This window comes from Salmo trutta, chromosome 21 (assembly GCF_901001165.1).
Source record: "Salmo trutta chromosome 21, fSalTru1.1, whole genome shotgun sequence".
Lineage (NCBI taxonomy): Eukaryota > Metazoa > Chordata > Actinopteri > Salmoniformes > Salmonidae > Salmo > Salmo trutta.
The window spans coordinates 36,345,825-36,368,051 of NC_042977.1; the positions used below are offsets into that span (position 1 = coordinate 36,345,825).

At 49.0% G+C, this 22,227-nt stretch overlaps 1 protein-coding gene across 1 annotated transcript in view; it reads left to right on the forward strand.

Annotated features, from left to right (window-relative positions):
• Positions 1–22,012, forward strand: part of LOC115157331 (cadherin-24) — a 220,016-nt gene extending 198,004 nt beyond the window's left edge. Inside the window, exons 7-14 of the mRNA XM_029705498.1 lie at positions 882–1,138; positions 2,579–2,715; positions 16,070–16,191; positions 17,205–17,322; positions 18,252–18,575; positions 18,954–19,158; positions 19,491–19,989; positions 20,925–22,012. Coding sequence (XP_029561358.1) covers positions 882–1,138; positions 2,579–2,715; positions 16,070–16,191; positions 17,205–17,322; positions 18,252–18,575; positions 18,954–19,158; positions 19,491–19,989; positions 20,925–21,887 — 2,625 coding nt within the window. The 3' untranslated portion in view covers positions 21,888–22,012. The remainder of the gene's footprint in view (positions 1–881; positions 1,139–2,578; positions 2,716–16,069; positions 16,192–17,204; positions 17,323–18,251; positions 18,576–18,953; positions 19,159–19,490; positions 19,990–20,924) is intronic.
• The last annotated feature ends 215 nt before the right edge of the window (positions 22,013–22,227 follow it).

The following is a 22,227-nucleotide window of genomic DNA, read 5'->3' on the forward strand; positions in this document are numbered from 1 at the left end:
CTGACATCCTTGGAGAGCTCTTTGGTCTTGGCCATGGTGGAGAGTTTGGAATCTGATTGATTGATTGCTTCTGTGGACAGGTGTCTTTTATACAGGTAACAAGCTGAGATTAGGAGCACTCCCTTTAAGAGTGTGCTCCTAATCTCAGCTCGTTACCTGTATAAAAGATACCTGGGAGGCAGAAATCTTTCTGATTGAGAGGGGGTCAAATACTTATTTCCCTCATTAAAATGCAAATCCATTTATAACATTTTTGACATGCGTTTTTCTGGATTTTTTTGTTGTTATTCTGTCTCTCACTGTTCAAATAAACCTACCATTAAAATTATAGACTGATAATTTATTTGTCAGTGGGCAAACTACAAAATCAGCAGGGGATCAAATACTTTATTCCCTCACTGTAGAGAGCCAGGCAGACAGATAGACCGAAAGACAGGCAGACAGATAGACCGACAGACAGGCAGACAGATAGACCGACAGGCAGACACACACCTCAGCTAGCACTTCTAGTGTTCATAACTTCTCAGTAGACGCCAGAATCAGACCAGACTGGAGCTATAGCATGAAACCCTCACAGCTTCCTGCTGACTACGTATCTGTGAATGTAATAGTTAACCAGATCAATAGATCAATGTTTATGTTTCTACCACTGAATTAAATAGAACCTCGCGAAATGTTCACTGTTAAGGTGAGCTTATTGCATTTGTATGGAAATGCATATGTTTCTACGCCATACCCACAACCACACACGAGAATGTGAATACATTAACTACCGGTGTTGTAAAGAGAAAGCGTGATACAATACCACTTGGTAATGTTCCCCTATAGAACCAGCATATAGACACCTACTGTAACACCTTTCTCTCTCTCTCTCCCTGCAGGCTGTAGACTATGAGAGTCGTAGCTCCTACTCCTTCTCCGTGGAGGTGTTGAACCCCATGGTGGACTCTCGGTTCCTGCGCCGTGGGCCCTTCAAGGACCGCGCCTCCATCAGGGTGGCTGTGCTGGACGCTGACGAGCCGCCTCGTTTCTCCCGGGCGCACTACCAGATGGACGTGTCCGAGAACTGCCCTCCCGCCTGCACTGTGGGACGGGTTAGTGCTGTGGACCCAGATACTGGACTCACCAACAACATCAGGTGCTGGACTGGACTGGATCATAAACACTCTCTCTCTCACACATACGCACGCACGCACCCACGCACGCACACACACACACACACTAAGGAAGGTTCAAGGCAAAATGATCATTATATGTTCTCTTAAGAAAAAATGATCTAGTGAGTGCTGGCCCTGTTTTCACACAGCGATATGTAGCAGGGAAAGGGCAATGTGTGGTGGAACGGTAGTTACAACGTTCATTGAGATATTTAGATAAATCAGCTCTACTTCAAGTGAGCTCGTATCGACTATGATAATCTGTGATATTAATTCCCTGGCCATTTGTATCCTCTCCTCCTTATCTCTCTCTCTCCCTCTCCCCCTCTCCTGCTTTCGCTCTCTATCTTGGTCTCACTCTGTCCCCTCTGTCCCTCTCTCCCTTTCCTCCACCCCTCTCTCTCTCTCCCTCTCCCCCTCTCCTGCTTTCGCTCTCTATCTTGGTCTCACTCTATCCCCTCTGTCCCTCTCTCCCTCTCTCCCTTTCCTCCACCCCTCTCTCTCTCTCCCTCTCCCCCACTCCTGCTTTCGCTCTCTATCTTGGTCTCACTCTATCCCCTCTGTCCCTCTCTCCCTTTCCTCCACCCCTCTCTCTCTCTCCCTCTCCCCCTCTCCTGCTTTCGCTCTCTATCTTGGTCTCACTCTATCCCCTCTGTCCCTCTCTCCCTTTCCTCCACCCCTCTCTCTCTCTCCCTCTCCCCCTCTCCTGCTTTCGCTCTCTATCTTGGTCTCACTCTATCCCCTCTGTCCCTCTCTCCCTTTCCTCCACCCCTCTCTCTCTCTCCCTCTCCCCCTCTCCTGCTTTCGCTCTCTATCTTGGTCTCACTCTATCCCCTCTGTCCCTCTCTCCCTTTCCTCCACCCCTCTCTCTCTCTCCCTCTCCCCCTCTCCTGCTTTCGCTCTCTATCTTGGTCTCACTCTATCCCCTCTGTCCCTCTCTCCCTTTCCTCCACCCCTCTCTCTCTCTCCTCCTCTCCCCCTCTCCTGCTTTCGCTCTCTATCTTGGTCTCACTCTATCCCCTCTGTCCCTCTCTCCCTTTCCTCCACCCCTCTCTCTCTCTCCCTCTCCCCCTCTCCTGCTTTCGCTCTCTATCTTGGTCTCACTCTATCCCCTCTGTCCCTCTCTCCCTTTCCTCCACCCCTCTCTCTCTCTCCCTCTCCCCCTCTCCTGCTTTCGCTCTCTATCTTGGTCTCACTCTATCCCCTCTGTCCCTCTCTCCCTTTCCTCCACCCCTCTCTCTCTCTCCCTCTCCCCCTCTCCTGCTTTCGCTCTCTATCTTGGTCTCACTCTATCCCCTCTGTCCCTCTCTCCCTTTCCTCCACCCCTCTTTCTCACTCCCTCTCCCCCGCCGCCTCTTCTTCCCCTATCCCTCCCCCACCCTCCTCTTTCTCTCCCTCCTCCTGTTCTCCACCTCTCCCAGATTCTCTATTGATCCCCAGTCAGATCAGGAAGCTCTGTTTCGTATCACCGCAGACAGCGGCCTCATCACCACGGTAATGGAGCTGGACCGTGAGCGCGAGCAGTGGCACAACATCACCGTCATCGCCATGCAGAGAGGTCAGAGGGCACAACTATGTCATAATTTAGAGCTAGGCGTTTTGACCTTACCAGGAATAACTCTGCACTAGTTATAGCATTTGACTCAGGCCTAGGATTGCAAAATTCCTGGAACTTTCAATAAATTGCAATTTTCTTTCCGAAATCCCGGTTAAAAGATTCCCAGAAAGACGGAATCAGGAGGGAATAAGCAGAAAATCCGTAATCCTTCAACCAGGATTTCTGGAAAACCGGGATATTTATTGAAAGTTCCAGGAATTTTGCAACCCCACTCAGGCCCTTCGTTTTTCTATTCAGGTCACATGATCAGGACAATCTCCTGACCCCAGTCATTGCATATTCACTCTCCACCAAAGCATGAAAAGCTGTAGAGAGTTGAAGTACAATACACGCCACAAAGCGGCTTTACTTTATGTCTTGATGGCTTCTATATGTTCTACAGGACCAGCAGCAGTAGCACTGCTTTAACCATGCTGACAGTAGTAGCGCTGCTTTAACCATGCTGACAGTAGTAGCGCTGCTTTAACCATGCTGACAGTAGTAGCGCTGCTTTAACCATGCTGACAGTAGTAGCGCTGCTTTAACCATGCTGACAGTAGTAGCGCTGCTTTAACCATGCTGACAGTAGTTGCACTGCTTTAACCATGCTGACAGTAGTAGCACTGCTTTAACCATGCTGACAGTAGTAGCGCTGCTTTAACCATGCTGACAGTAGTAGCGCTGCTTTAACCATGCTGACAGTAGCAGCACTGCTTTAACCATGCTGACAGTAGTAGTAGCACTGCTTTAACCATGCTGACAGTAGTAGCGCTGCTTTAACCATGCTGACAGTAGTAGCGCTGCTTTAACCATGCTGACAGTAGCAGCACTGCTTTAACCATGCTGACAGTAATAGCGCTGCTTTAACCATGCTGACAGTAATAGCGCTGCTTTAACCATGCTGACAGTAGTAGCGCTGCTTTAACCATGCTGACAGTAGTAGCGCTGCGTTAACCATGCTGACAGTAGTAGCGCTGCGTTAACCATGCTGACAGTAGTAGGCCTGCTTTAACCATGCTGACAGTAGTAGCACTGCTTTAACCATGCTGACAGTAGTAGGCCTGCTTTAACCATGCTGACAGTAGTAGCACTGCTTTAACCATGCTGACAGTAGTAGCGCTGCTTTAACCATGCTGACAGTAGTAGCGCTGCTTTAACCATGCTGACAGTAGTAGCGCTGCTTTAACCATGCTGACAGTAGTAGCGCTGCTTTAACCATGCTGACAGTAGTAGCACTGCTTTAACCATGCTGACAGTAGTAGCGCTGCTTTAACCATGCTGACAGTAGTAGCGCTGCTTTAACCATGCTGACAGTAGCAGCACTGCTTTAACCATGCTGACAGTAGTAGTAGCACTGCTTTAACCATGCTGACAGTAGTAGCGCTGCTTTAACCATGCTGACAGTAGTAGCGCTGCTTTAACCATGCTGACAGTAGCAGCACTGCTTTAACCATGCTGACAGTAGTAGTAGCACTGCTTTAACCATGCTGACAGTAGTAGCGCTGCTTTAACCATGCTGACAGTAGGAGCACTGCTTTAGCCATGCTGACAGTAATAGCGCTGCTTTAACCATGCTGACAGTAGTAGCGCTGCGTTAACCATGCTGACAGTAGTAGCGCTGCGTTAACCATGCTGACAGTAGTAGCACTGCTTTAACCATGCTGACAGTAGTAGCGCTGCTTTAACCATGCTGACAGTAGTAGCGCTGCTTTAACCATGCTGACAGTAGTTGCACTGCTTTAACCATGCTGACAGTAGTAGCACTGCTTTAACCATGCTGACAGTAGTAGCGCTGCTTTAACCATGCTGACAGTAGTAGCGCTGCTTTAACCATGCTGACAGTAGCAGCACTGCTTTAACCATGCTGACAGTAGTAGTAGCACTGCTTTAACCATGCTGACAGTAGTAGCGCTGCTTTAACCATGCTGACAGTAGGAGCACTGCTTTAGCCATGCTGACAGTAATAGCGCTGCTTTAACCATGCTGACAGTAGTAGCGCTGCTTTAACCATGCTGACAGTAGTAGCGCTGCGTTAACCATGCTGACAGTAGTAGCGCTGCGTTAACCATGCTGACAGTAGTAGCGCTGCTTTAACCATGCTGACAGTAGTAGCGCTGCTTTAACCATGCTGACAGTAGTAGCGCTGCTTTAACCATGCTGACAGTAGTTGCACTGCTTTAACCATGCTGACAGTAGTAGCACTGCTTTAACCATGCTGACAGTAGTAGCGCTGCTTTAACCATGCTGACAGTAGTAGCGCTGCTTTAACCATGCTGACAGTAGCAGCACTGCTTTAACCATGCTGACAGTAGTAGTAGCACTGCTTTAACCATGCTGACAGTAGTAGCGCTGCTTTAACCATGCTGACAGTAGTAGCGCTGCTTTAACCATGCTGACAGTAGCAGCACTGCTTTAACCATGCTGACAGTAGTAGTAGCACTGCTTTAACCATGCTGACAGTAGTAGCGCTGCTTTAACCATGCTGACAGTAGGAGCACTGCTTTAGCCATGCTGACAGTAATAGCGCTGCTTTAACCATGCTGACAGTAGTAGCGCTGCTTAACCATGCTGACAGTAGTAGCGCTGCGTTAACCATGCTGACAGTAGTAGCGCTGCGTTAACCATGCTGACAGTAGTAGCACTGCTTTAACCATGCTGACAGTAGTAGCACTGCTTTAACCATGCTGACAGTAGTAGCACTGCTTTAACCATGCTGACAGTAGTAGCACTGCTTTAACCATGCTGACAGTAGTAGCGCTGCTTTAACCATGCTGACAGTAGTAGCACTGCTTTAACCATGCTGACAGTCCATGCTGACAGTAGTAGCACTGCTTTAACCATGCTGACAGTAGTAGCACTGCTTTAACCATGCTGACAGTAGTAGCGCTGCGTTAACCATGCTGACAGTAGTAGCACTGCTTTAACCATGCTGACAGTAGTAGCACTGCTTTAACCATGCTGACAGTAGTAGCGCTGCTTTAACCATGCTGACAGTAGTAGCACTGCTTTAACCATGCTGACAGTAGTATCGCTGCTTTAACCATGCTGACAGTAGTAGCGCTGCTTTAACCATGCTGACAGTAGTAGCACTGCTTTAACCATGCTGACAGTCCATGCTGACAGTAGTAGCACTGCTTTAACCATGCTGACAGTAGTAGCACTGCTTTAACCATGCTGACAGTAGTAGCGCTGCTTTAACCATGCTGACAGTAGTAGCGCTGCTTTAACCATGCTGACAGTAGTAGCGCTGCTTTAACCATGCTGACAGTAGTAGCGCTGCTTTAACCATGCTGACAGTAGTAGCGCTGCTTTAACCATGCTGACAGTAGTTGCACTGCTTTAACCATGCTGACAGTAGTAGCACTGCTTTAACCATGCTGACAGTAGTAGCGCTGCTTTAACCATGCTGACAGTAGTAGCGCTGCTTTAACCATGCTGACAGTAGCAGCACTGCTTTAACCATGCTGACAGTAGTAGTAGCACTGCTTTAACCATGCTGACAGTAGTAGCGCTGCTTTAACCATGCTGACAGTAGTAGCGCTGCTTTAACCATGCTGACAGTAGCAGCACTGCTTTAACCATGCTGACAGTGGTAGTAGCACTGCTTTAACCATGCTGACAGTAGTAGCGCTGCTTTAACCATGCTGACAGTAGGAGCACTGCTTTAGCCATGCTGACAGTAATAGCGCTGCTTTAACCATGCTGACAGTAGTAGCGCTGTTTTAACCATGCTGACAGTAGTAGCGCTGCGTTAACCATGCTGACAGTAGTAGCGCTGCGTTATCCATGCTGACAGTAGTAGCACTGCTTTAACCATGCTGACAGTAGTAGCACTGCTTTAACCATGCTGACAGTAGTAGCACTGCTTTAACCATGCTGACAGTAGTAGCGCTGCTTTAACCATGCTGACAGTAGTAGCGCTGCTTTAACCATGCTGACAGTAGTAGCGCTGCTTTAACCATGCTGACAGTAGTAGCGCTGCTTTAACCATGCTGACAGTAGTAGCGCTGCTTTAACCATGCTGACAGTAGTAGCGCTGCTTTAACCATGCTGACAGTAGTAGCGCTGCTTTAACCATGCTGACAGTAGTAGCGCTGCTTTAACCATGCTGACAGTAGTTGCACTGCTTTAACCATGCTGACAGTAGTAGCACTGCTTTAACCATGCTGACAGTAGTAGCGCTGCTTTAACCATGCTGACAGTAGTAGCGCTGCTTTAACCATGCTGACAGTAGCAGCACTGCTTTAACCATGCTGACAGTAGTAGTAGCACTGCTTTAACCATGCTGACAGTAGTAGCGCTGCTTTAACCATGCTGACAGTAGTAGCGCTGCTTTAACCATGCTGACAGTAGCAGCACTGCTTTAACCATGCTGACAGTAGTAGTAGCACTGCTTTAACCATGCTGACAGTAGTAGCGCTGCTTTAACCATGCTGACAGTAGGAGCACTGCTTTAGCCATGCTGACAGTAATAGCGCTGCTTTAACCATGCTGACAGTAGTAGCGCTGCGTTAACCATGCTGACAGTAGTAGCGCTGTGTTAACCATGCTGACAGTAGTAGCACTGCTTTAACCATGCTGACAGTAGTAGCACTGCTTTAACCATGCTGACAGTAGTAGCACTGCTTTAACCATGCTGACAGTAGTAGCGCTGCTTTAACCATGCTGACAGTAGTAGCGCTGCTTTAACCATGCTGACAGTAGCAGCACTGCTTTAACCATGCTGACAGTAGTAGTAGCACTGCTTTAACCATGCTGACAGTAGTAGCGCTGCTTTAACCATGCTGACAGTAGTAGCGCTGCTTTAACCATGCTGACAGTAGCAGCACTGCTTTAACCATGCTGACAGTAGTAGTAGCACTGCTTTAACCATGCTGACAGTAGTAGCGCTGCTTTAACCATGCTGACAGTAGGAGCACTGCTTTAGCCATGCTGACAGTAATAGCGCTGCTTTAACCATGCTGACAGTAGTAGCGCTGCTTTAACCATGCTGACAGTAGTAGCGCTGCGTTAACCATGCTGACAGTAGTTGCGCTGCGTTAACCATGCTGACAGTAGTAGCACTGCTTTAACCATGCTGACAGTAGTAGCACTGCTTTAACCATGCTAACAGTAGTAGCACTGCTTTAACCATGCTGACAGTAGTAGCGCTGCTTTAACCATGCTGACAGTAGTAGCGCTGCTTTAACCATGCTGACAGTAGTAGCGCTGCTTTAACCATGCTGACAGTAGTAGCGCTGCTTTAACCATGCTGACAGTAGTTGCACTGCTTTAACCATGCTGACAGTAGTAGCACTGCTTTAACCATGCTGACATTAGTAGCGCTGCTTTAACCATGCTGACAGTAGTAGCGCTGCTTTAACCATGCTGACAGTAGCAGCACTGCTTTAACCATGCTGACAGTAGTAGTAGCACTGCTTTAACCATGCTGACAGTAGTAGCGCTGCTTTAACCATGCTGACAGTAGTAGCGCTGCTTTAACCATGCTGACAGTAGCAGCACTGCTTTATCCATGCTGACAGTAGTAGTAGCACTGCTTTAACCATGCTGACAGTAGTAGCACTGCTTTAACCATGCTGACAGTAGGAGCACTGCTTTAGCCATGCTGACAGTAATAGCGCTGCTTTAACCATGCTGACAGTAGTAGCGCTGCGTTAACCATGCTGACAGTAGTAGCGCTGCGTTAACCATGCTGACAGTAGTAGCACTGCTTTAACCATGCTGACAGTAGTAGCACTGCTTTAACCATGCTGACAGTAGTAGCACTGCTTTAACCATGCTGACAGTAGTAGCACTGCTTTAACCATGCTGACAGTAGTAGCGCTGCTTTAACCATGCTGACAGTAGTAGCACTGCTTTAACCATGCTGACAGGCCATGCTGACAGTAGTAGCACTGCTTTAACCATGCTGACAGTAGTAGCACTGCTTTAACCATGCTGACAGTAGTAGCGCTGCGTTAACCATGCTGACAGTAGTAGCACTGCTTTAACCATGCTGACAGTAGTAGCACTGCTTTAACCATGCTGACAGTAGTATCGCTGCTTTAACCATGCTGACAGTAGTAGCGCTGCTTTAACCATGCTGACAGTAGTAGCACTGCTTTAACCATGCTGACAGTCCATGCTGACAGTAGTAGCACTGCTTTAACCATGCTGACAGTAGTAGCACTGCTTTAACCATGCTGACAGTAGTAGCGCTGCTTTAACCATGCTGACAGTAGTAGCGCTGCTTTAACCATGCTGACAGTAGTAGCGCTGCTTTAACCATGCTGACAGTAGTAGCGCTGCTTTAACCATGCTGACAGTAGTAGCGCTGCTTTAACCATGCTGACAGTAGTTGCACTGCTTTAACCATGCTGACAGTAGTAGCACTGCTTTAAACCATGCTGACAGTAGTAGCGCTGCTTTAACCATGCTGACAGTAGTAGCGCTGCTTTAACCATGCTGACAGTAGCAGCACTGCTTTAACCATGCTGACAGTAGTAGTAGCACTGCTTTAACCATGCTGACAGTAGTAGCGCTGCTTTAACCATGCTGACAGTAGTAGCGCTGCTTTAACCATGCTGACAGTAGCAGCACTGCTTTAACCATGCTGACAGTAGTAGTAGCACTGCTTTAACCATGCTGACAGTAGTAGCGCTGCTTTAACCATGCTGACAGTAGTAGCACTGCTTTAACCATGCTGACATTAGTAGCGCTGCTTTAACCATGCTGACAGTAGTAGCGCTGCTTTAACCATGCTGACAGTAGCAGCACTGCTTTAACCATGCTGACAGTAGTAGTAGCACTGCTTTAACCATGCTGACAGTAGTAGCGCTGCTTTAACCATGCTGACAGTAGTAGCGCTGCTTTAACCATGCTGACAGTAGCAGCACTGCTTTATCCATGCTGACAGTAGTAGTAGCACTGCTTTAACCATGCTGACAGTAGTAGCACTGCTTTAACCATGCTGACAGTAGGAGCACTGCTTTAGCCATGCTGACAGTAATAGCGCTGCTTTAACCATGCTGACAGTAGTAGCGCTGCGTTAACCATGCTGACAGTAGTAGCGCTGCGTTAACCATGCTGACAGTAGTAGCACTGCTTTAACCATGCTGACAGTAGTAGCACTGCTTTAACCATGCTGACAGTAGTAGCACTGCTTTAACCATGCTGACAGTAGTAGCACTGCTTTAACCATGCTGACAGTAGTAGCGCTGCTTTAACCATGCTGACAGTAGTTAGCACTGCTTTAACCATGCTGACAGGCCATGCTGACAGTAGTAGCACTGCTTTAACCATGCTGACAGTAGTAGCACTGCTTTAACCATGCTGACAGTAGTAGCGCTGCGTTAACCATGCTGACAGTAGTAGCACTGCTTTAACCATGCTGACAGTAGTAGCACTGCTTTAACCATGCTGACAGTAGTATCGCTGCTTTAACCATGCTGACAGTAGTAGCGCTGCTTTAACCATGCTGACAGTAGTAGCACTGCTTTAACCATGCTGACAGTCCATGCTGACAGTAGTAGCACTGCTTTAACCATGCTGACAGTAGTAGCACTGCTTTAACCATGCTGACAGTAGTAGCGCTGCTTTAACCATGCTGACAGTAGTAGCGCTGCTTTAACCATGCTGACAGTAGTAGCGCTGCTTTAACCATGCTGACAGTAGTAGTAACCAGCTGCAGTAGTAGCTGCTTAAACCATGCTGACAGTAGTAGCGCTGCTTTAACCATGCTGACAGTAGTTGCACTGCTTTAACCATGCTGACAGTAGTAGCACTGCTTTAACCATGCTGACAGTAGTAGCGCTGCTTTAACCATGCTGACAGTAGTAGCGCTGCTTTAACCATGCTGACAGTAGCAGCACTGCTTTAACCATGCTGACAGTAGTAGTAGCACTGCTTTAACCATGCTGACAGTAGTAGCGCTGCTTTAACCATGCTGACAGTAGTAGCGCTGCTTTAACCATGCTGACAGTAGTAGCACTGCTTTAACCATGTTGACAGTAGTAGTAGCACTGCTTTAACCATGCTGACAGTAGTAGCGCTGCTTTAAACCATGCTGACAGTAGGAGCACTGCTTTAGCCATGCTGACAGTAATAGCGCTGCTTTAACCATGCTGACAGTAGTAGCGCTGCTTTAACCATGCTGACAGTAGTAGCGCTGCGTTAACCATGCTGACAGTAGTAGCGCTGCGTTATCCATGCTGACAGTAGTAGCACTGCTTTAACCATGCTGACAGTAGTAGCACTGCTTTAACCATGCTGACAGTAGTAGCACTGCTTTAACCATGCTGACAGTAGTAGCACTGCTTTAACCATGCTGACAGTAGTAGCGCTGCTTTAACCATGCTGACAGTAGTAGCGCTGCTTTAACCATGCTGACAGTAGTAGCGCTGCTTTAACCATGCTGACAGTAGTAGCGCTGCTTTAACCATGCTGACAGTAGTAGCGCTGCTTTAACCATGCTGACAGTAGTTGCACTGCTTTAACCATGCTGACAGTAGTAGCACTGCTTTAACCATGCTGACAGTAGTAGCGCTGCTTTAACCATGCTGACAGTAGTAGCGCTGCTTTAACCATGCTGACAGTAGCAGCACTGCTTTAACCATGCTGCCAGTAGTAGTAGCACTGCTTTAACCATGCTGACAGTAGTAGCGCTGCTTTAACCATGCTGACAGTAGTAGCGCTGCTTTAACCATGCTGACAGTAGCAGCACTGCTTTAACCATGCTGACAGTAGTAGTAGCACTGCTTTAACCATGCTGACAGTAGTAGCGCTGCTTTAACCATGCTGACAGTAGGAGCACTGCTTTAGCCATGCTGACAGTAATAGCGCTGCTTTAACCATGCTGACAGTAGTAGCGCTGCTTTAACCATGCTGGCAGTAGTAGCGCTGCGTTAACCATGCTGACAGTAGTAGCGCTGCGTTAACCATGCTGACAGTAGTAGCACTGCTTTAACCATGCTGACAGTAGTAGCACTGCTTTAACCATGCTGACAGTAGTAGCACTGCTTTAACCATGCTGACAGTAGTAGCGCTGCTTTAACCATGCTGACAGTAGTAGCACTGCTTTAACCATGCTGACAGTCCATGCTGACAGTAGTAGCACTGCTTTAACCATGCTGACAGTAGTAGCACTGCTTTAACCATGCTGACAGTAGTAGCGCTGCGTTAACCATGCTGACAGTAGTAGCACTGCTTTAACCATGCTGACAGTAGTAGCACTGCTTTAACCATGCTGACAGTAGTAGCGCTGCTTTAACCATGCTGACAGTAGTAGCACTGCTTTAACCATGCTGACAGTAGTATCGCTGCTTTAACCATGCTGACAGTAGTAGCGCTGCTTTAACCATGCTGACAGTAGTAGCACTGCTTTAACCATGCTGACAGTCCATGCTGACAGTAGTAGCACTGCTTTAACCATGCTGACAGTAGTAGCACTGCTTTAACCATGCTGACAGTAGTAGCGCTGCTTTAACCATGCTGACAGTAGTAGCGCTGCTTTAACCATGCTGCCAGTAGTAGCACTGCTTTAACCATGCTGACAGTCCATGCTGACAGTAGTAGCACTGCTTTAACCATGCTGACAGTAGTAGCACTGCTTTAACCATGCTGACAGTAGTAGCGCTGCTTTAACCATGCTGACAGTACTAGCACTGCTTTAACCATACTGCCACTAGTAGCACTGCTTTAATCATGCAGAAAGTAGTAGCACTGCTTTAACCATGCTGACAGTAGTAGCACTGCTTTAACCATGCTGACAGTAGTAGCACTGCTTTAACCATGCTGACAGTCCATGCTGACAGTAGTAGCACTGCTTTAACCATGCTGACAGTAGTAGCGCTGCTTTAACCATGCTGACAGTAGTAGCGCTGCTTTAACCATGCTGACAGTAGTAGCGCTGCTTTAACCATGCTGCCAGTAGTAGCACTGCTTTAACCATGCTGACAGTAGTAGCACTGTTTTAACCATGCTGACAGTAGTAGCACTGCTTTAACCATGCTGACAGTCCATGCTGACAGTAGTAGCACTGCTTTAACCATGCTGACAGTAGTAGCACTGCTTTAACCATGCTGACAGTAGTTGCACTGCTTTAACCATGCAGACATTAGTAGCACTGCTTTAACCATGCTGACAGTAGTAGCACTGCTTTAACCATGCTGACAGTCCATGCTGACAGTAGTAGCACTGCTTTAACCATGCTGACATTAGTAGCACTGCTTAAACCATGCTGACAGTAGTAGCACTGCTTTAACCATGCTGACAGTAGTAGCACTGCTTTAACCATGCTGACAGTAGCAGTGCTTAATGCAGTATTAGTACCATCTGTGAAATTGGGAGCAATCAAATTAAGTGCCACCACCTTAGGATGGTAAACAGCAGATCCTAATTAAACACATTACTTTTATATTGAGTGGTCACAGAAAAGGAAACATTTTACATACATTTCCACCAGCTAAAGAATCCTAAATGAACCCCTTAACGTCATACCTATTAGTTTAACACAGTGGTAGCCAGTAGCGGTGCGTGGGTAAAATCACTGGGGAAGCCAAGCCAGAAATCACTGGGGAAGCCAAGCCAGAAATCACTGGGGAAGCCAAGCCAGAAATCACTGGGAAAGCCAAGCCAGAAATCACTGGGGAAGCCAAGCCAGAAATCACTGGGAAAGCCAAGCCAGAAATCACTGGGAAAGCCAAGCCAGAAATCACTGGGGAAGCCAAGCCAGAAATCACTGGGGAAGCCAAGCCAGAAATCACTGGGGAAGCCAAGCCAGAAATCACTGGGGAAGCCAAGCCAGAAATCACTGGGGAAGCCAAGCCAGAAATCACTGGGAAAGCCAAGCCAGAAATTGCTGGGGAAGCCAAGCCAGAAGAAAATGCCATATTACAACCTGTCTTGTGATAATTGCGTTGTTTACTCTATAACCTGATAGTTCATATGCCTTGACACCATGCTATATAGGCATAAGTCAGAGACAATAAGAATATATTTGTATTGGTATTTATTATGGATCCCCATTAGCTGCTCCCCAGGCATCCTCCTCTTTTTTATGTTGCTGAAATGATCTATTACTCTATCAAACAGTAGACACTTGTTGTCCCAGGCTACCTGGCTAAAATGCTTGCTCGCTAGCCTAACTTCCATTCATGGGCAACGTTAGCTAGTTAACATTAGCCTTCTACATCTAGCTACATATTGAACTTCCATCCTCTCAGGCCAGGGGCACCATAATGTATGAATTTATGGTTTGATCAGAATCTTTTTTTCTTGGGGAAGCTTCCCTTGGCATCCATGAATACACACCAAATCAAATCAAATCAAATTTATTTATATAGCCCTTCGTACATCAGCTGAAATCTCAAAGTGCTGTACAGAAACCCAGCCTAAAACCCCAAACAGCAAGCAATGCATGTGAAAGAAGCACGGTGGCTGGGAAAAACTCCCTAGGAAAAACTCCTGAGAAAGGCCAAAAACCTAGGAAGAAACCTTAAGAGGAACCAGGCTATGAGGGGGGGCCAGTCCTCTTCTGGCTGTGCCGGGTGGATATTATAACAGAACATGGTCAAGATGTTAAAATGTTCGTAAATGACCAGCATGGTCAAATAATAATAATCATAGTAATTGTCGAGGGTGCAACAAGCACGTCCGGTAAACAGGTCAGGGTTCCGTAGCCGCAGGCAGAACAGTTGAAACTGGAGCAGCAGCATGGCCAGGTGGACTGGGGACAGCAAGGAGTCATCATGCCAGGTAGTCCTGAGGCATGGTCCTAGGGCTCAGGTCCTCCGAGAGAAAGAAAGAAAGAGAGAAGAGAGAATTAGAGAGAGCATATTTACATTCACACAGGACACCGGATAAGACAAGAGAATACTCCAGATGAAACAGACTGACCCTAGCCCCCCGACACATAAACTACTGCAGCATAAATACTGCATAAATAGTGGTGGTAGCAACAGTAGTGGTTAGTGTGGTGACGGTGCTGGTCTTTATTTAAGCAGTGCTACGGGCCAACGTTGCAGTGGGTCTTCAGTAGTGCGAATGCTGCTGCCAGAGTTGAATAATGAGCTCTATCAGTTAAACAGACCATTGGCGGCAGGATCAGTATTGCTATCTGACTCCGGGAGAGCCGTTCTCAACTCAGTGGCCAGGGGAAGCCACTTTCCTCTCCTCTCCCCTACCCTACCCTCCTCTCCCCTACCCTCCTCTCCACTCCCCTACCCTCCTCTCCTCTCCCCTACCCTCCTCTCCTCTCCCCTACTCTCCTCTCCCCTACCCTCCTCTCCTCTCCCCTACCCTCCTCTCCTCTCCACTCCCCTACCCTCCTCTCCTCTCCTCTCCTCTCCTCTCCTCTCCTCTCCTCTCCTCTCCTCTCCTCTCCTCTCCCCTCCCCTCCCCTCCCCTCCCCTACCCTACCCTACCCTCCTCTCCTCTCCTCTCCTCTCCCCTCCCCTCCCCTCCCCTACCCTACCCTCCTCACCTCTCCTCTCCCCTCCCCTCCCCTCCCCTACCCTACCCTCCTCTCCTCTCCTCTCCCCTACCCTACCCTCCTCTCCCCTCCCCTACCCTCCCCTACCCTACCCTACCCTCCTCTCCTCTCCTCTCCCCTACCCTCCTCTCCTCTCCCCTTCCCTATCCTCCTCTCCCTCTTCTCTCCTCTCCCCCTCCCCCCTCTCCTCTTCTTTTCTCTCTCCTCTCCCCTCTCCTATCCTCTCCACTCTCCTCCTGCCAATACACTGGGAGCTCATTGCAATGTGAACCCATGGCTCCAGTCCATAACATGGTGTTACTGAGTGTGAACACAGTCCAAAGAGAATGTATTGTGTGCTGCCAAAATGTGTGTGTGTGTGCATTTATGTGTGTGTGCGGCCCGAAATGTGTGTGTCGACTCGTGTGTGTGCAGTCCAAATTGTGAGTTGGTGTATTCCAAAGGGTGTGTGTGTATGGGTGCGTGAATGCAGCTTGGACTCTGTCCCAATCCATTTAAACTGTGCCCTGGTGTGACTGCTTTGCATGCATGTCAGCTCACCTTACATATCGCCTTTGCTGGAGCTTTGAAAATACTGTTTGTTGTAGAAAGAGAGGGATGGAGGCACTAATTCCAACGCTCTATACTTAAACATACCAATCACCCGCAGATTTAGCCAGATTTCTAAAACATCACATAACACATGCTATGTTTACTTCAGATCTGAACCTACTACAGGCAACCCTGTAGGCTAGATCACGAGGACACACTAGTGGATTGAGCAGCAGAGTTGAGATGTGTTGGCCACTCTGCGGTCTTGGAATGCTCTCTGTTGAGACACAGCTGTTCCTGGTCCCTCTCCCCCAGACAACCCCAGCCAGGTGTCCAGAGTGGTGGTTGCCATAGAGACGCTGGACCTGAATGACAATGCGCCCGAGCTGGACAGACAGTACACAGCAGCCATGTGTGACTCATCAGCCACTGGACAGGTCAGAGTGGGTGTGTATGTGTGTGTGGTGTGGTGTGGTGTGGTGTGTGCTTACAGTATGTGAAAACTCTTTGAATATTCTTGTTGATTCCGTCTATCATTTTATCAACGCTTCTGTTCCTCCTTTGCTTTGACCATGTTTCCATGTTGTCTCTTTCCATTAACGTGTTGTCTTTGTTTATCAGTTTGTTCTATCTGTGTCCGGGTTCATGCCCTCTTTTGTATTCACGTGTCTTTGTTTTTCTGTCTTAGCAACCGTCTTGCAGGGAAGAAACCCATCAGCCAATTGATATATAATGCATCTGAAAAGAATACAATTTTTAATAAGGACATTAAAGCACACAAAATAATAAAGTGTTATAATTTAAAAACCCTTTCAAAGTGAAAGCCCTAGCTACTGCATAACTCAGAAACGCCCTAACATCTTATTCTAGGTCTGAATCACTGTACTCTAAAGGCCATTAAAGAGGTGTTGTATTGCCTCTTCGCCACAGGCAGTGTTTAAAAGAGTCCCAGGGGTTTAAGCTGAGATAATATTCACTAGATAGAATATTAGGATTTATTTCCTAAATTCTTCTCTACAGTCAGAACCCAATCTTCATAGATTATATACTGAAGCCAACCCTGGCATTCCCTTCACAGTTAAGGTTAGATATAATTACTTCCTTCTTGATTTGAGAGGTTTTATCTAGCAGAGCCTATTTGTTTGTTTTGAGGTAAATGCTGAGGGCACACAGGGATATGGACGGTAGTTAAAGTCATGCGTTGTTACAGAATACTCTTTCTATATTGCTATTATTTTCTCTATTCCCTCCCCCACCTATCTTGTTTACCTCTCCAATGCTATCTTACTATTTTCTCTCTCCTTGTCTCTCTCTCTCCCCCCAACCTTCCTTCACCCTCCCAATCATTCCCCCTCCTACTCTCTCACTCCTCTCCTCCTTCTTCCTCCCCAATCCTCCCTTCACACCTCCTTTTCTGTGTCTGGTCTCTAACTCTGTCTCTTCCGTTCAGGTGGTGCAGGTGTTGCGGGCCATTGATCGAGATGAGGGAGGAAATGACAGTGCTGTATATTTCAACATCCCTCCAGAGTCCAGCTTCGCCCTCAACTTCAGCATTAGGGACAGTGGAGGTATAGTCTCTCTCTTTCTTTCTTTATGTTTCACTCTCTCCCACACACTTCCTGTCACGCTCCCCCTCTCTCTGTCTCGCACTCTCCCTCTACCTTCTCCCCTCTCTCTTTGTCTCTACCTCTCTCCCCTACCTCTCTCTCCTCCCCTTCTCTCTCTGTCCCTCTACCTCTCTCCCCATACCTCTCTCTTCTCCCCTTCTCTCTCTGTCTCTACCTCTTTCCGCATACCTCTCACTCCTCCCCTTCTCTCTCTGTCTGTCTCACTCTCTCCCCCTACCTCTCTCTTCTCCCCTTCTCTCTCTGTCTCTACCTCTCTCCCTCTACCTCTCTCCCCTCCTCGCTCTCTGTCTCTACCTCTCTCTCCTCCCCTTCTCTCTCTGTCTCTACCTCTTTCCCCATACCTCTCACTCCTCCCCTTCTCTCTCTGTCTGTCTCACTCTCTCCCCCTACCTCTCTCTTCTCCCCTTCTCTCTCTGTCTCTACCTCTTTCCCCATACCTCTCACTCCTCCCCTTCTCTCTCTGTCTGTCTCACTCTCTCCCCCTACCTCTCTCTCCTCCCCTTCTCTGTCTGTCTCACTCTCTCCCCTACCTCTCTCCCCTCCTCGCTCTCTGTCTCTACCTCTCCCCCCCTACCTCTCTCTCCTCCCATTCTCCGTCTGTCTCACTCTCTCCCCTACATTTCTCTCTCTCTCTTTACCTCTCTTCCCCTACCTCTGTTATCCTCATCCCTTTGTGTTTTCCCTGTTGTTTACCTTTTCCTCTACTGGAAATCCATCTTTTCCCAATGGACTCCGACACATCCTCTGAGGGAAGCTGTGAGAAGCTATGAGAATAACATTAAATGGTAGAGATTTCATTCAATTCAATTGAGTTTCTTGCTGTTTTTTTTTCTCATGTTGTGTTTTTCCCTCTCTCGCTCTTCCTCCAGGCCCCAGTGCCACCCTGTTGCTCCTGTCGCCCCTGCAGCCCCTCTCCCGCTCCTCCTCCTCCTCCCTCACGCTACACGTTCCCCTGGTGTTAAGGGATGGGACGTCTGGCCTGACCTCCACCGGGACGGTCACTGTGTCCATCTGCCCCTGCCTGAGAGGAGGGGCCCGGGCTGGGGAGAAAGAGAGACAGGAGAGGCAGACGGAGGGAGACTGGGAGTGGGAGAGAGAGACGGTGTGTGTCCCACAGCAGTCTACCTCCTCCTCCCCTGGGCTCAGCACTGCCGCCCTGCTGGCCATCTTGGCCTGTGTCGCCACTCTGCTGGGTAAATATACTGTACAGCAGTGTTACTCAATCCTGGTGTCAGAGACCCAGATCCACAGGGTGTGCAAGCTTTCATTACAACCCAACACTATCACACGTGATTCAAGACTTGATGATTAGTTGATTAGTAATTTTACTGGGAAACACAAACCCAACTAACATTACATTGGCATTTGACTGGGAATGGCCCACTTTATGCCCAATGTGACTGGTCTAGTCCAGTACACAATGCAAGTCTATATGACTGTCTGGCTATGGCTCAAAGTCAATTACAGATTTTAGCATGCAGGACAGACATGATATACCAACACTCTCCCTCTTTCTTGCTCTTTCTCTGACTCCCTCCCTCCCTCCCTCCCTCCGTCTCTCCTCCCTCCAGCAGTCAGTGCCCTGTCCCTGTCCCTGCGTCGTCAGAAGCGGGACTCTCTGTCTCCCCTGGAGGAGGACGATGTTAGGGAGAACATTATCACCTACGATGACGAGGGAGGAGGCGAGGCCGACACGGCCGCCTTTGACATCGCTGCGCTCCAGAGCGCCCCCCACAGCTCACGCAGGGGATACCGCACTCTGGACAGCAGGAACATGTGAGTGTGTGTGCAGTGTGTTTGTGTGTGTGTTTAATTGAAAGCTATGCTGTGCAAAAACGCACCCAAACAAAACTCCAGTCCTCAAGAGTTTTCTAAGACTGTATTGATCCACTTAGGTAATTGATTGCCTCAAAACTCCTTGCTTTAATCACCCTCTTAGCTAAAAAAAATAAAGAGGAAAACTATTACACTTCATTAGACACTTTGTTGGGCATCACCTACTTCCCCTACAACATGATCCACTGTGCTGAGTGAGATTATCTGTCTATACTGTGCAATCCCTCATTGGTGTGTGCTCCTATGTAAAGCTGCTATAACATGTCGTCTAGCCTTGTCACACCCTATCTTCTGTCCCCCAGACGCTACTCCCAGCACGTCCAGGACAAGGCCCGTGCATACAACTGGGCCCAGAACCCAGCCCTGGACCCGGCCTACTCCGGCCCTGGTGGGCCCCTGTACGGCCGCCTCTGCTACAGCAGCCACACCCTGCCAGTTCTCCGACGTACTCCAGGGGGCCAGTTTGAGCCGGGCTTGGCTGAGCTGGCCTACCGCTTCCCTGGGGGCCACCCAGACCACTCTCTGGTCATCCAGAATCAGGGGGCCATGGTAGGGGCCCTGGAGCCAGGGGCCGTGTACGTAGGACCAGCTGAAATGAGCAGCAGAGAGAGTAGAGACGGAACAGGCCCACAGAGCGGGGTTAGCACCTCAGATGGAGGGACGCCACGGACCAATAACAGCCAGGAGAGGGGTGGAGGGGGAGGAGCTATGAGCAACTGTACAGAGAACAGTAGTGAGCAGCAGAGCCACAGTCAGGACTCGGTGGACTGGGTAAGAGACCGACACTTTATATGACAATAAGTGAATGAATGAACGAACCTATGTGTTATCATTTGAAGTGGTTTTAACACTGCTGATTACTGAGAGCAGACGATAGTGAATATGTATTATTTTTTATGTTTTGCTTTTAGAAGATTTCTGTCTCTTTCTTTACTTTTTAACGTTTTGTCTGTTGATTTTCTCCTCCCTCTTCATCCCCCTCTCTGTCACAGTGTTAGCTCTTTTTAGTTATTAACCTGCTTCTCTTACCTTCTAAACTCTGCTTCTCTTTCACTCTCTATCTTGCTTGTTCATTGTGTGTCTATTCTCATCCTGTCTCTCTGTCTTTTGCTTTCTACCTTCTCGTCGTCTCCTTTCTCTCCCCGTTTCTTGCATTTGCCCTTTTACTTACTCTCCGGCTTTCTGCTTTAATTGTTTCCCCGATTCATCTCTCCATTCGCTCCTTTTACAATGCTCTCAACCTCAACATCACCTCTTGTTATCCTTTATCTTCTACATCCACTTAACAGCACCGTTCCCTGTCCCTGTCCCGGACTGACCCTCTTCCTCCTCGTTCCACTGCCCTGTCCCTGTCCCGGACTGACCCTCCTCCTCCTCGTTCCACTGCCCTGTCCCTGTCCCGGACTGACCCTCTTCCTCCTCGTTCCACTGCCCTGTCCCTGTCCCGGACTGACCCTCTTCCTCCTCGTTCCACTGCCCTGTCCCTGTCCCGGACTGACCCTCTTCCTCCTCGTTCCACTGCCCTGTCCCTGTCCCGGACTGACCCTCTTCCTCCTCGTTCCACTGCCCTGTCCCTGTCCCGGACTGACCCTCTTCCTCCTCGTTCCACTGCCCTGTCCCTGTCCCGGAATGACCCTCTTCCTCCTCGTTCCACTGCCCTGTCCCTGTCCCGGACTGACCCTCCTCCTTCTCCCCGTCCCCTGCAGGTCCAGTCTGAGACCCTCCCCCGAGAGAGAGAGACCACCCTGGTCCTGACCCGCTCAGGCTCCATGGCTGGCCAGAGTCACGGTGGCGCCTGGGTGTGTGATTCAGCCACCCTGCCCATGGCAGGTCGCAGGGCCTTCCGCGCCAGCCTGTCCCCCAAACGCACTGGCTCTGGTTCAGCTGAACCAGAATCCTCTGGTGGTGGATGTGGTGGTGGAGGGCCTGGAACCAACTGCCCAGACGGCCAGTCTCAGCAGTCAGCCGCCCGCAACTACGCCAGCATCCTGCAGGGGGAGGCAGAAGGACAGAGGCAGGATTACCCCGGGAGCCTGGGGAGGGGAGGGCTAGAGATGGGCAGCAACTTTGTGGTGGCCAGGCCGGACAGGGAGGGTGGAGGGATATCTCTGACCGGGACTTCTTGCGGGGGGATGTACCCAGAAGGGTTCATGACTGACTGGCAGGACAGGGTGGGTATGGGGGCATACGTTTTAGGAAGGAGGGATATGACCCCCCAGATGCTGCCCTTCCCAGGGCAGGCCAGGGGCGCATACGGGGGCATCATGGGGTACGGGGCAGGGTGGGTCCAAGGGATGGAGGCGGGGAGAGGGTGTCCAGTACCAGGTGGTCACTCCTTGGCCCTCAGGGTGGGTGAGTTCCTCCGCCTGCGTCTGGCTCAGGTCACCTTTGACCCCTCACAGCCGCCCTATGATTCAGTGCAGGTGTATGGGCTGGAGGGTACAGGGTCACGTGCAGGTTCCCTCAGCTCACTGGAGAGTGAGGGAGAGAAGGATGCAGAGAAGGAGACGTGGGGAGGAGGGCTGGAGGAGTGGGGTCCGCAGTTTCAGGAACTAGCCAAGCTGTTCCGAGATAGGGAGAAAGATAAAGTGGAGGAGAAGGAGGCAGAGAACAACAAAAAAGAGGATGTAAAAGAGGAGGGGGAGAAAGAGGAACACTCTGGAGATTGAGAGGAAGAAGGAAAAGGAGAGAGAATGAAGGAGGGATAAATGGCAAGCAGAGCTAGAGTAATGGGAGGAGAAGTTAAAGGATTGAGAGATGAAGAGGGAGAGTAATAAAAAGAGACAGAGAAAAATGAGCCCAGGGAAGGTGAGGGCATGGGAGGGAAGGGGAGGGCATGGGAGGGAAGGGGAGGGCATGGGAGGGTAGGGAGTGATTGATGTAATTTAAAGCAATAAGTGTTGAAATGTACGGAGACAATGTGCATGGTGTTTCTCCACTGAGCAGCAACAATTTGTTAATTGGTCTGGACAAAGAAAAACAACCTAAACATCCAAGAAAGGATTTCAA